Source organism: Rhincodon typus, chromosome 30 (genome assembly GCF_021869965.1).
Source record: "Rhincodon typus isolate 14 chromosome 30, sRhiTyp1.1, whole genome shotgun sequence".
Classification (NCBI taxonomy): Eukaryota; Metazoa; Chordata; class Chondrichthyes; order Orectolobiformes; family Rhincodontidae; genus Rhincodon; species Rhincodon typus.
In genome coordinates, this window is record NC_063361.1 from 2,791,248 (window position 1) to 2,804,976 (window position 13,729).

Sequence of the window (13,729 nt, forward strand, 5' to 3'; positions counted from 1 at the left end):
CCTCATCCCAGCGCCTCATCCCAGCTCCTCATCCCAGCGCCTCATCCCAGCGCCTCATCCCAGCGTCTCATCCCAGCTCCTCATCCCAGCGCCTCATCCTAACACATCATCCCAATGCCTCATCCCAACACTGATCCCAGTGCCTCACTTGCCTCACTATCTTGTCCATCTCCTGGCTCAGGTCAGGGTAAAAAGCCATTCGCTAATTACGATCTTACCATATTTTAGATAGTGCTTGGTAAAGGAGAATTTATTCAATGAAACCTCAGTTATGTTTGATTGATCTTTGACCTAATGTGCCCCCCTCCCCCAGCTCTGATGTATGCCAGTATTTTTGGGAATGTCTCTGCGATCATCCAGCGATTATACTCCGGCACCGCCCGCTACCACACACAGATGCTCCGAGTGAAAGAATTTATCCGCTTCCATCAGATTCCCAACCCACTACGGCAAAGACTGGAGGAATATTTCCAGCATGCCTGGTCATACACCAATGGGATTGACATGAATGCGGTAAGTACAGAATGGCTGTGGAGCAAGGACTTGGAGCAGACCGCACAAGGGGGATGACGACAAAGAAGGCGAGGAAATTTGTGCTCAACAAATATCATTTAGTCGGGGACAAGATAGTCATTGTAAATGATCACTTCAAATCCAGTGATTACTTCACAGCAATTTCATTGCCTCAGGTACACCCTGGGCAGCAGGGATCAACATCGCATTCTTGAAATTCTTTTTGAAGTTTTCTGGAGAGCTAGTTTTTGATTTTCAGGATCTCTTTTGTTCTCACTCGCTCCTTTATTAGCCGATGTACAGCAAGCTTTTTAACCAGCATCTTAACCAGCACTCTTGATAAACCAGCAAATACTATATACTTCAAATACAGCGATTTGTTACAAAGTCCCAGCGATTGTGCTGTGAAGAATAACAGTGATGTGTATACGAGCTGCATTACATTTCCATTACTTACTGTGTTTTTGACATTTCCTTTAGAAATGTTGATGTGTTGAAGCTTTAGAGTATACAGCAGTTGGCATACCTCTTGATTATCCAGAATATTTGCTCAACTGGCATTCTACTTGTCCCGCAGATGCTGGTTAATAAGAAGTTTTTTGTACTTACATGACAACAGTAGCATCTCTGCTTGTGCTGACATAGGGGTATTTGGACTCAGGAAAAAGCAGAATTTGAGGAATTCATCAATAATCTTCACCATCCATCAAAGACAACATATAAGGAAAGCTTTAATCTTCTAGATGCCGCATATTTATATTGGCACAAGACCGTGTCAGTATATATCAACAACACACGTTTTTAAACAAAAAAAAAGACACAAACTTCCATCACAAAACCCATTATCCAAAATATGCTTTATGCAAATTGGTGGCATTACGGTAAATTGGTTAAGTATTTGTTTCTAACACAGCCACAGCATCTCAAGTAATTCACAATATGTGAGATGCTTTGAGGTATGACAATGCATGAAAACAATAGCATCCACTAAATTCTCTCCCATATAGTAGCTGCTGAACTTCTACAGCCTTAAGCTAGAGACTCCACACTCTTTTTCAAGGAATCATTACCTCAGTAATGTCAGGTTTTCTTGGAGCCAGGTGGCTGAGTACTCTTTTGTTGAAAGCTTTAACACTCCTCTCTTCTGATCGAACCCCCTCTCTCCCCATTGAACCCCCTCTCTCCCCATTGCACCCGCCCATTGAACACCCTCTCTCCCCATTGCACCCCTCCATTGAACCCCCTCTCTCCCCATTGCATCCCCCCCCCTCATTGTACCCTTCTCTCTTCTCATTGCAGCACGACTCCCCCAAGTTCACAAACACCAAGACCCCAGCTTTGCACTCTATTGTACTTAGCCTCGCCAGCATCACATCCCATTATTGTGTACAGTTCTGGTCACCAGACTACCAGGAGGATGTGAATGCTTTTGAGAGCATACAGAAAAGGTTTACCAGGAAGTTGCCTGGTATGGGGGATTTTAGCTATGAAGAAAGGTTGGACAGACTAGGTTTGTTTTCAAAGGAACGCAGGAGGTTGAGGGGTGACCTAATAGAAATTTATAAGATTGTGAATGGCATGGGTAGAGTGGAAAGTATGAGGCTTTTTCCCAGGGTGGAGGGGTCAGTTGCTAAGGGACACAGGTTCAAGGTGCAGGGTGGGGACGGAAGTTTAAAAGAGATATGACAGGGATGTTTTTCACACAAAGGGTGGTGAATGCCTGGAATGCGCTGCCAGAGGTGGTGGTGGAAGTGGACACAATAGCAGCATTTAAGAAGCACCTGGATGAATACAGGAATAGGAAGGGAATAGAGGGATATGGGTCCTGTGAGTGAAGATGGTTTTAGTATGGAGGGGCAAAACGTGTCAGCTCAGGCTTGGAGGGCCGAAGGGCCTGTTCCTGTGCTGTCTTTGTTCTTTGTTCTTTGTTCCCACCTCTCCCATTCTCATACCCTCAGCCTCCAGCCACCAGCCTCTCTACCTCTAGCCTCTCTACCCCCAGCCTCTGTGGTCTTGCTCGTTGCCCTATCCACCTTCACACTCCTACCTGCTATCCAATCACAGGATCTCACTCTCCTACATTTGTAGCTGATGGTTTCACTCATGATCCTACAATTTCAGGAGAGAACCATACTGTTATTTAAGGAGCATCTCCTACCAATTCTGACAATTCCACGTACATAGTGTTATAGAGGCATAACAACTTAGAAACAGGCCCTTCAGCCCAATGCTGATGAACAGAAACCAAACTACACTAATCCTATTTATCTGCATTTGGTCCATTGCCTACAATGGGACACCCATGATTGAAATTTCGTGGGTGTTTGGGGCTTTTGGGGGGGTGGGTGGTGGTGGGGAGGGATGCAGAGAGTTGGGTGAATTTATTTGCTGCTCATGTGTTTTTAGAGCATTGCTGGGCAACTTTCCACTCACTTTCTCCAGAAAGATGAGGTCACCCAAAACTCTGCTGCCAGCATTATCACTTACACCAAGTGCTGTTCACCCTTGTCTTTAAAAACTCAGCCACCACAACCGAACCCTGAACCCACATCTTTCTCTAGATTCTCACCTTTCCCCTATCATGCCCTCTCCAGGCATCGCTTGGCCATAAAACAGACCTCCTGCTCCCACAACCCCATTCCCATTAAACTGATGACCATCCAACTTCTCCATGCTGCTGGTATTGTTAATGGTTCTCTCACTACAGCTGCCTTGCTCCTCAGCTTCAAATACACCATTTCATACAATTCCTACAGTGTGGAAGCAGGCCATTTGGACCATCCAAAGAGCATCCCACCCAAGCCTACCTCCCTACATTTCCCATGGCTAATCCACCTAGTCCACACATCACCTGAACACTGGGCAATTTAGCATGGCCAATCCATCTAAGTTGCACATCTTTGGACTGTGGGAGGAAACTGGAGCACCCGGAGGAAACGCACACAGACACGGGGAGAATATGCAAACACCACACAGACAGTCACCCGAGAGTGGAATCTTATGTGCAAAGGTACGTAGAGACAAATTCTTAAGTCCGTATTCTTAGGGAAAAAATAAAAATATAAAGAAATAAAAAGTCCAACATCAGAAACCTTGACACCATCTTATATACAAAAGTACAAAATCATAGGAATGTACTAGAAAATAAATCAAAGGTGGAGAGTCAGTGGCAAAGGCTCCTCTTCCCACACCCTCACTGTTCCCAATGGTATCCCCTATAGATCTATCCTTGGTCCCCTCCTATTTCTCATTGACATGCTGTCCCTCAGTGATATATCAGAGAGCCCAGCAATGGTTTCTGCACACTGTCAGGCTTGCAGTGCTAATTTCCTCCAATTAAACATTGGGAAAACTGAACCCATTATGTTTTGTCCCCACCACAAACTCTATTCCCTAACTATCAATCCTACCTTTCTTCCTGACTACGGCCTTAAAAGGAAACCAGACTGTTCACAACTTCAGTATTATGCTTGATTTGGTATGATCTTCCTTTGCATTTCCACCTTGTTGCTAATATTTGAAAATTCTCATCGTTATGGCTTCACCTCTTCATATCGCTACAATCTCCTCCAGCATCATAATCCCCTGTCATCTCTCTCACAAACACACACACACACACACACACACACACACACACACAAATAAATCATGCACATACACAATAGGTAAACAGGGAAAAACAGATTTCTCTCTGCAGGTACGTTTTGAGAAAAGAAAACACATTTTGGCCAATAATTCTTAGTTCTTGAAGGCAGGAAAACAGGACAGGGTATAGAATGCTCAGGCAGCTGTCAGTCTGATATTCTGCTGCACGATCATAGGTGTCACCAAACAGAAGTAAATGTCTGTGAGATCTTTGCCAGCATAGCTTGCTCAGGAAACACAGAATCAAGGAGCATAATCAGAATTCAGACTGGGCTAAGGCTCCAGGTGCCACACTGGACCCACAACAAGAGGGTTTTCGGAAATTGGAGAGCTAGGCTGTGAAGCTCAGTTCCTCCTCCAGGCTGACCATCAGCTGAATAATCCAAGCAATCTGCAAAGCAGAAATTGCAACCTGACAATTGTAAAACTAGGCACAGGGTCTGCAGTAAACAAGCAGCGATCAGGAGGCATGTGATTTCAAGAAATGCCTTGTTAGAAAAGAATTCCACTGTTTTTTTCATTGACCTCCTTAAAAAATATATATCCATAACTCTTTGAACATAAGTATATAAACATTGTTAAACTTGAAGCCACAAAAGCACCAGGTACAATTACATTCATGCGATCAACATTGGTACTGAGATCAGGATGGTAGGTCTTACTCATCTGAGATCCAAAGTTGTCCTCCTGCCTGAGTCCACATTAATGCACTCTGCACCATTAGCCCTTTCAGAGCCTTACACATTATCTCCTCACAAGCCTTTTTCTCCAATATTAATATATATATTCACAAATTCAGGCTGTTGTGAGGCTTTACTATTCTGCCGGAAAGCATTCTCCTTGGTCATGAAGCATCAATAGGTCTCTGGGTTGAAGACTGTTGACCTTGATTCTGTTCTTATTGGTGTGAGGTCTCTTTAAACTGGAGGACCTTTTATCTCTTAGATTTTCTTCACTGAAGATGCCTTTCCTGGTGAAATGGACGCTCTCTGGATACTTTTAATCTCATGACATTCCTTCAGGGAGGACAGCTCCATGCTCCAGCCTAAAAGTTTTCCTTTTCACAGTTTCCTGGATCTTTAGACCAAACCATTTGCTCATTTTGACATTACCTTGCATCCCTAAACAAAATCATTCCTTTCTCACTGTGTCCATGGGATTGCTGATGAGTCTTTGGCAGATTTATTACAGTCAAAGGAAGATTTGACTTTGGTGAAAGCTATTGGTTGACAAGTGAAACAGAACTTCGTAAGCAACAAGATTAACCCTAAGATAATGCCAAAAATATCATAGAGGATCAGCAGTATTGATTCAGTTTTCAAGCTACAAAAACCTTTATAATGCACGTGAAAAGCATATACAGAGAATAAGCCAGACATCAAATACAAAATTAGTCATTGTCAACACTGTGGAGCAAGGAAACCTCACAGATACAAGCAGTGCCCAGCTACTAAAAAAAGAATACTTTAGCCAGGTCACTTTTAGAAAATGTGCAGACATAGACCACAGACACAGAACAGGAAAATGTCAAATAACTACTCATTCAAGGATTTCATGAGGTAGAACAGGCTGCAACAGAAGAAAAGTATCGGTAAAGGAGAATTAAGTGACCAAGATCTAACATTTTGGCATGAAGATATTTATGTCAATGGACATCGCATTAATTTTCAGTTTGATACAGTACCAAGTGAAATTATATTATCCAATAGTGTACCATAGGTGAAGACACACTGTTTGTAGCCTGTAAAGTGCAACTGCATGGCCGGGGGGAATACAACTTAAGATGGAAAGTTTACCACTAGGAACTCTGTGGCACAAGGGTAGCAGTTAGTAGAGATAAAGGAGAACATATTTGAAAAATGAAATATTTTTATTCTTGAGCTGGAATGCATGTCTTGACCCCAGCCTTCTTCAAATGGCAGAGAGGTTAAATTAATTTAAAAAAAGAAACAAATGGTCAGGGAACAACAGGTCAAAGATTTTTTTTCAACCAATCAAAGAACAACTGGGCTTCCCAGTCACATGGTGGAACCCAATAGAAGATAGAATCTGTTGAGATTAAATAAGAGATGATGAGCCATTGGTTATGACAGGATCAGAGAGTGACTTAGAATGTGTTACTTTTAGACAGTACACCCCACACCCCAACTCCATTAGCTTGTATTTCCCACAATAACCTTGGATGTGGCACTCGAATGTATTCTGAAAATCTAAGCAGAGTGCATCACCAGTTCCCCATTATCCACAGCAGTGTAGTAATGCTGCTACTGTGTACTGCCCATTGGAGGCGTTCCCAGGCTTTAGCAGTTAAAATAGAGGCTTCTTACCTTTGGCGAGCTATATGAATGATTTCAGCGTTTCTCATAGCTTTTCAAGATGAACCCTGCTAATCGTACCTTTAATCAATGGTTTTCATTTCTTTACTGAATCAATCCCAATACCTGTGGCTTTAATAACGATTCCCGTAATCTGAAAGGCTTTGCTAAATGAATCCCATTTTTCATGACCTGATGAATCCCAATAATTCAGTGGATTTCCCTGGATGATTCATGCTCCCTGTGGCTCTGTTAATAACTCCCGTGGTTTTCATGGTTTATTCTGGCTCAGTATGTGGTTGAACATGTTCTTCTGGATCTTAGTCCTTTTCTGTGATCTCAGCAGTCTCCTTACTTTCATCTTCCATTAGATCTGATCTGTTTAAGCTTCTAAATTACCCGTTTGTCCCTTTAAGTCTGGCTTTGTGACATTACCAAGTCTGCAACCTCATTTAAATTGCTTCTGCAGTGCTGGATTTCCCTGATTGCAGTTGTGCCTTGTGATACCTGCTCACTATGGTGACAATGTTCAGTCTGAGCTGTAAGCAAATGTTAGTAACTTCTAACTTTTCCAGGCTGGATTACTGCACCATTTTAAAATGCCCCCTTGCTCACCAGTCATTTTAAACTTCACCCACAGAGCCTCTGACCTTTGTTCACTTAAAGACTAAAAATCCAACTCAGAATTGCTCCCACAAATCACTGCCTCATGATACAGTCTTGCCTGTTTTGGAATGGCTAATACTCCAGTTCCTTGGAGTTGCTAAATCTCCCATTGCAGCCAGTCTCTTACCAGAAAACAAATAATGCTTGGAAATCACAGCGGGTCAGGCAGTGTCCATGGAGAGAGAGAGCAAGCTAACGTTTCGAGTCTAGGTGACTCTTCATCAGAGCTGTCTCTTATCAGGACTGGAATACATTTTACAATTGACTGTAGATTCTGTCTTGTAGAATCTTACCATGAATTTATTTTTAACAGCAACCTTTAAGGTTCAGCTCTTTCAGTCTGCGTGGGCAGCCTTCTTAAAGCTTTGTCTGATGTCTCTTCTAAGCTCCACCATTTGCTGCCTGATCGTATGGTGAAGTAATGCCCCCGCTGGCACCAGGTGTATGGTGGATCCCCATAGATCCATCTGGCAGATTTGATGTTACCCTCCTCTTCCCTGGTTGGGATTTACACGATCTGGTTGTTGGAGTGTGCTGGAGGAAAACACCTGATGGTCTAATGAGAAGAGGTTCCTGTAGTTCATTGCACAATAACAACTAGGGTGGCATGATGGCTCACAGCACCACGGACCTAGGTTCAATTCTAAACTCAGGTAACTGTCTGTGTGGAGTTTGCATATTCTCCCTGTGTCTGTGTGGGTTTCCTTCGGGTGCTCCAGTTTCCTTCCACAGTCTAAAGATGTGCAGGCTCAGTAGATTAGCCGTGGGGAATGCAGGGTTACAGCTGTGTGTGTATAGGATACACTTCGGAGGGTTTGTGATGACTCCATGGGCCGAGTGGCCCCTATCTGCACGATAAGGATTCTCTAAGTTACATTGGTATGATAGATATTGTCATTGACACCTTGAGGAATCTTTGCTCCTTCAAGTTTCAAGACTGTTCTCTTGCCCGAGTCTGCATATTGATATCATTATGTTGGTTTGCGTTTAATGCTCTCCTCAGCGTTAACTCTTTCAGAACCTTACTGAAATAACTCCAGAGAGACTGGTATCCCATCACCAACTCACCCTTTATTTACATGTGGAGAGTACTTGACACCAGTCCGGCTTCCTCAGAGCCAGCTCTTAGAGTAGACAGAACCTCTGACAATCCTGTTTATATCTGTCAGCCAGAGCTCCCTGATTACAAGAATAAAGAACAATACAGCACAAGAACAGGCCCTTCGGCTCTCCAAGCCTACACTGACGCATTTTGCCCTTCCAGAATAAAAGTATATTCACTTATAGGATCCGTATCCCTCTATTCCCTTCTTATTCATCCAGGTGCTTCTTGAAATTTGCTCCCACCAACTCTTCTCGCAGTGCGTTCCAGGCACTCACCACCCTTTGTGTGAAAAACATGCCTCACACATCTCTTTTAAACTTCCCCCCCTTACACCTTGAACCTATGTCCCCCAGTAAATGACGCCTCTACCCTGGGAAAAAGCCTCATCCTTTCCACTCTACCCATGCCATTTACAATCTTATAAACTTCTATCAGGTGTCCCCTCAACCTCCTGCATTCAAGTGAAAACAAACCCAGTCTATCCAACCTTTCTTCATAGCTAAGATCCCCCCATACCAGGCAACATCCTGGTAAACCTTTTCTGTACCCTCTCCAAAGCATCCACATCCTTCTGGTAGTGTGGTGACCAGAACTGTATGTAATATTCCAAGTGTGGCCGAACTAAAGTTCTGTAAGTTCTATAAAACTGCAGCATAACTTGTCTATCCTTCTCCTCAGTGCCCCTTCCAATGAAGGCAAGCATGCCATAGGCCTTTTTTACTACCTTATCTACCTGCACTGCCACCTTCAGTGATCTGTGGACCTGCACACCCAGATCTCTCTGCATATCAATACTCCAAAGGGTTCTGCCATTCACTGTATAATTTCCACCTGTACTTGACCTTCCAAAATGCATCACCTCACATTTGTCTGGATTAGACTCCATCTGCCATTTTTCTGCCCATGCCTCCAACTGATCTATATCCTGCTGTATCCTCTGTCAATCCTCCTCACTATCCGCAACTCCACCAATCTGTGTATCGTCCACAAACTTACTAATTAGACCTGCCATGTTTTCCTCCAAATCACTAATGCCGTTCACGAACAGCAGAGGTGCCAGCACTGATCCCTGTGGAACGCCACTAGTCAAGGCCCACCATTCCAAAAAGCGTCCTTCCACCACTGCACTCTGTCTCCTACAACTAAGCCAGTTCTGTATCCATCTTGCCAGCTCACCCCTGATACCATGTAACTTCACCGTTTGTAACAGGCTAACAGCCCCAATCAGGGAATTCATATTCTATGAGGTCCATGTGGCTGACCTCATTACAATCACTACACTTACAACCCTATGCAACAGTCTGGGAGGGGTCTGGTGATTGTGTCCCTACCTCTGAGTTGGGAGACCCACGTTCAAGACCCACCTGATACAGAGGTGTGTCATAAGATCTGTGAGCAGGTTGATTAGAAAGTATTTACAACACCCTGATGATCACTGAGCCTACCAATAGGGTGAGGGTGTGGGTTTTTTTGCAGAAGAATGTTGCTACCAATTTTCTTTACTAACTGGGTCTAAGGGGCTATTTGTTTTAAAGTGGTGGAGAATCAACCACTAACAAGAAAAGACTCTTCACAAGATGTAGTTTATTGCAGTTAGGTACACCTTACATTGTTGCTAAGACTACAAGGGGAATCAGTCATTTAGGTGATTTGGTGGTGGATAATTTTAGAAAAGGATTATGAGGACACCTGTAGGTATAGATTTGCTCTCCACGAAATCTGCAATAGACAGGTGCTTAAACGGACATTTCAGATTATGCTGAACAGATACATTGTAAAGAGTAATAAAATTTCCAAGGAATAAACCCATCATCTATGGTTAACTCAAAATGTTAGTGTTTCAACCTAAAAAAAGCATATAATTGTCCAGATAGATAGGAACATTGCACAGAGAATAAGAAAGAGCAAAGAATGATCAAAAATGAATAAAGAGGGAAGATTGAGAGTATGAGAGAAAGCTGGCCATTGCAATGATAGTCAGTATCACTCACAGATTCCTGGGGAATGAGGATTGGACTGAACTGTCTCATCACAGTTTTGAGTAAATGGCTAGTTGATTGGAGCTGACAGTTAGAGCAGATTGTTCACACTCAGAAAGATTCTTAACTGGCTTTCTGTCTTCAGACAGACTGCACTTTAAGTTGTGGAAGATCAGAGTGAGGAAAAAAGTCTCTGTCTGAGGTTGGGGATTCTCGGCCTTTTCAAAGTGGACAGGTTATTTTTAGGGGGTGGCAGCTTTCTCTCTACATGAAGGTCGTGGCAGTGTTCCTCATCCACTGGCATGGACCCTCACCACCCTGGCAGTACCCTTCACTGCACTGGCAGTGATTCGCACCCACTGGCAGCCCCTGTGCATTTGGACATCCAGTGGGAACAAGGTCTAGTTCAACCACGATGCACCCCATGGTTGAATAAGCCACACAGTACATCATGCCCATAGGTGGTTATTGGCTGCCTGCACATGCTGTGTGGTGCGGAGTCAATGTCTGCACAAACTCATGGAATTATCATCCAGAGCAGGTTATGTGGGAGAGAGGATCAAATGCACTGATCACACTGGAAAATTCAGGGAGGGAGAGTGGAGGGAGGGAGTAGAGAGTGAAAGGAAAGGTTAGACCGTGGAGGGAGGGTATAGAATCATAGAATCTCTACAGTGTGGAAGCAAGCCATTTGGCCCATCGAGTTCACACTGACCCTCCAAAGACCGTCCCACCCAGACCCACCCACCTAAGCTGCACATCTTTGGACTATGGGAGGAAACAGGAGCGGCCAGAGGAAACCCACACAGACATGGGGGGACCATGCAAACTCCACACAGACTGTCGCCTGAGGATGGAATCAAACCCAGGTCCCCGGCGCTGTGAGGCAGCAGTGCCAACCACTAAGCCACTGTACTGCCACATTGATGGTGGAGGGAGGATGTAGAGAATGGAAGGAATGAGGAGGTAGGGAGAGAAGGTGGGGGGTTAGTGAATAGAGAATCTTGGTGTGAGTGAAGGATTTATTGAGTTGGAAAGGAGGTAATAAGCAAAGCAAAGTGGAAGTTGATCAAAGGGAGGGTTCAGTTGGGGAGGAAGGTGAGCAGAGGGAGGGTTTACTGAGGGAAGGAAGGTGAGCAGAGGGAGGGTTTACTGAGGGAAGGAAGGTGAGCAGAGGGAGGGTTTACTGAGGGAAGGAAGGTGAGCAGAGGGAGGGTTTACTAAGGGAAGGAAGGTGAGCAGGAGTGTTTAGTGAGGGGAGGAAGATTAGCAGAAGGCACATTGAGGAGAATAGCTTATCAAGAGGTGAGTGAGGGTGTGTGAACCAATCTCTCAGACTCCATGACGATCGTTAGTATTCTTGAACCATAGAATCCCTACAGCAAGGAAGCAGGCCATTCGGCCCGGGTCCACACCAACCCTCTGAAGAGCATCCCACCTAGATCCATCCCTGTACCCTTTCCCTGTAACTCTGCATTTCCCATGGCTAATCTACCTAGCCTGCACATCCCTGAACACTACGGGCAATTTAGCATGGCCAATCCACCTAACCTGCACATCTTTGGACTGTGGGAGGAAACTGGAGCACCCGGAGGAAACCCACACAGACACAGGGAGCGTGTGGAAACTCCACACAGACAGTCACCCGTGGCTGGAATTGAACCCGGGTCCCTGGTGCTGTGAGGCCGCCACTAAGCCACTGTACAGTTGCTAACCACTGAGCCAACGTGCAGTGAAGAAGGTACGAGTTCTGAAGGGTTTAATGTTCATGGTGTACATTGACTTCACCCATTCTACTGAGGTCTCACATAGTCTGTGAGTGAAGACAAGGTGTTCTACTCTCACTTTCAGAGGGAACAGATATATCTGGACCAGCTCCAATGTTCTAGTAATTATTTCTATCTAGTTATATTTACGGCTGTCATGCAAGAAACCATCTCGCTATCCAAGAAGCATGCCCGTTCTGTAGATACTGTATGGTGATAAATCAGTAATCACTAGGTAGACCCAAGACAAAACAAAGGAAGATTGGGGGGAGCAGTGTAAGTCAAACAGCTCCTACCCAGTACCATGTACTGGGAGAACTGGAAAGCACCCCAAGGTACCAGGAGAGGTCATCTGGTAAAATACCACAAGTGTGTTCTGTGTCGCCACAGGCAGCAGTACAGAGGTGTACAACTGGGAGAGAGTCACACTGCAAGGCATCAATATTGACGACAGACCCCTAAATTCTCGGGCCAAACATGGGCAAGGAGTGAGAGAGCCTTACCCTAGGATAAGAAACCAGCAGTCTCAAATAGAGTGTGTATAGACCAGCCCAGGAAAACTAAGGAGCACGCACCTAATTATGTTCATAGCAAGGTTATCCTAAACATAGAATATAGCATCTCCCTCCAGCATAAGGTCATGAGTAAGGATATTTGCTGACGACTGCAACATGTTCAGCACCACTCAGAGCTCCTCAGATACTGAAACATTTTCAGGTTTGGGGTGATTGAGTGGCAAGTAGCATTCATGTGAGTAACACAAGTGCCAGATAATGACTATCTCTGACAAAAGAGATTCTAATCATCACTCAGTGACGTTCAATGGCATTACTATTGCTGGATCCCCAACAATCTGGCGATTATCATTGACCACAAACTGAATTGGACCAGCAATATAAATACAGGGACTACAAGAGCAGGGACTTCTATGGTGAGTAACTCACTCACCTGGTCCGGTGCAGCTTGAACAATTCAGCATTACTCAAGATAGTGAGTTTGCAGAGTGGATAACGTGTAGGGATGGGGGTTGTGAATAAGAAATGGAGTTATGAATGAGGAGAAAAGATAATGAGTCTGGAGGGGGATAATGTGTGGGAAGAAGGGATAGTCAGTGGCAAATGGGAGAGAGTGGGGAGAGATGATATTGAGTGGGGAGAGGGGTTAGTGACTTTGGAATCAGACAATCTGCTGTACTTAAATCGGAGCATGAAATTCAGTTAGAAAATAAGAATGTTCTGGAAGCAAAACCAGAATTTTCTGGTGAAACTGAGCAGGTCTGGCAGAGTTAATGTTTTGAGTCCAGTGACCCCTCTTCAGAACTGTTAGCAGATAGTATAAATTCTTTATATACTGAAGATGAGGTTTTGGGGGGAGGGAGATGTGAGCAGAAAGGTGGAGATGAAACCCAAAAAGAGAGATGTGAAAGGGCTAGGTAAATGAGGAGATTATTGATATAGGCCAGGGTGGAAGAGAAACTGAAAAAGTGATGAGAGCTGAGAGTAGCAGAGAATGGGCTGGCTGTGCCAGAGGCAATCCACATCATAATAGGACCAGGTGTGGGTGGATAAAAAAACATGGAAGGACAGAATCAGGCTCTAAAGTTATTGAACCCAACGCTGAGTCCTAGAGGCTGCAGGATCCTCAAGTGGAAAATGAGATGCTGTTCTTTCAGCTTTCACTGAACTTCGCTGGAGCACTGCAGCAAGCCTGAGACAGAGATGTTGGCCAGAGAACACAGTG

At 44.4% G+C, this 13,729-nt stretch overlaps 1 protein-coding gene across 1 annotated transcript in view; it reads left to right on the forward strand.

Moving 5' to 3' along the window:
• Positions 1 to 13,729, forward strand: part of kcnh6a (potassium voltage-gated channel, subfamily H (eag-related), member 6a) — a 166,753-nt gene that overhangs the window by 126,975 nt on the left and 26,049 nt on the right. Inside the window, exon 7 of the mRNA XM_048614560.1 lies at positions 314 to 513. Within this exon, the coding sequence (XP_048470517.1) occupies positions 314 to 513 (200 nt within the window). The remainder of the gene's footprint in view (positions 1 to 313; positions 514 to 13,729) is intronic.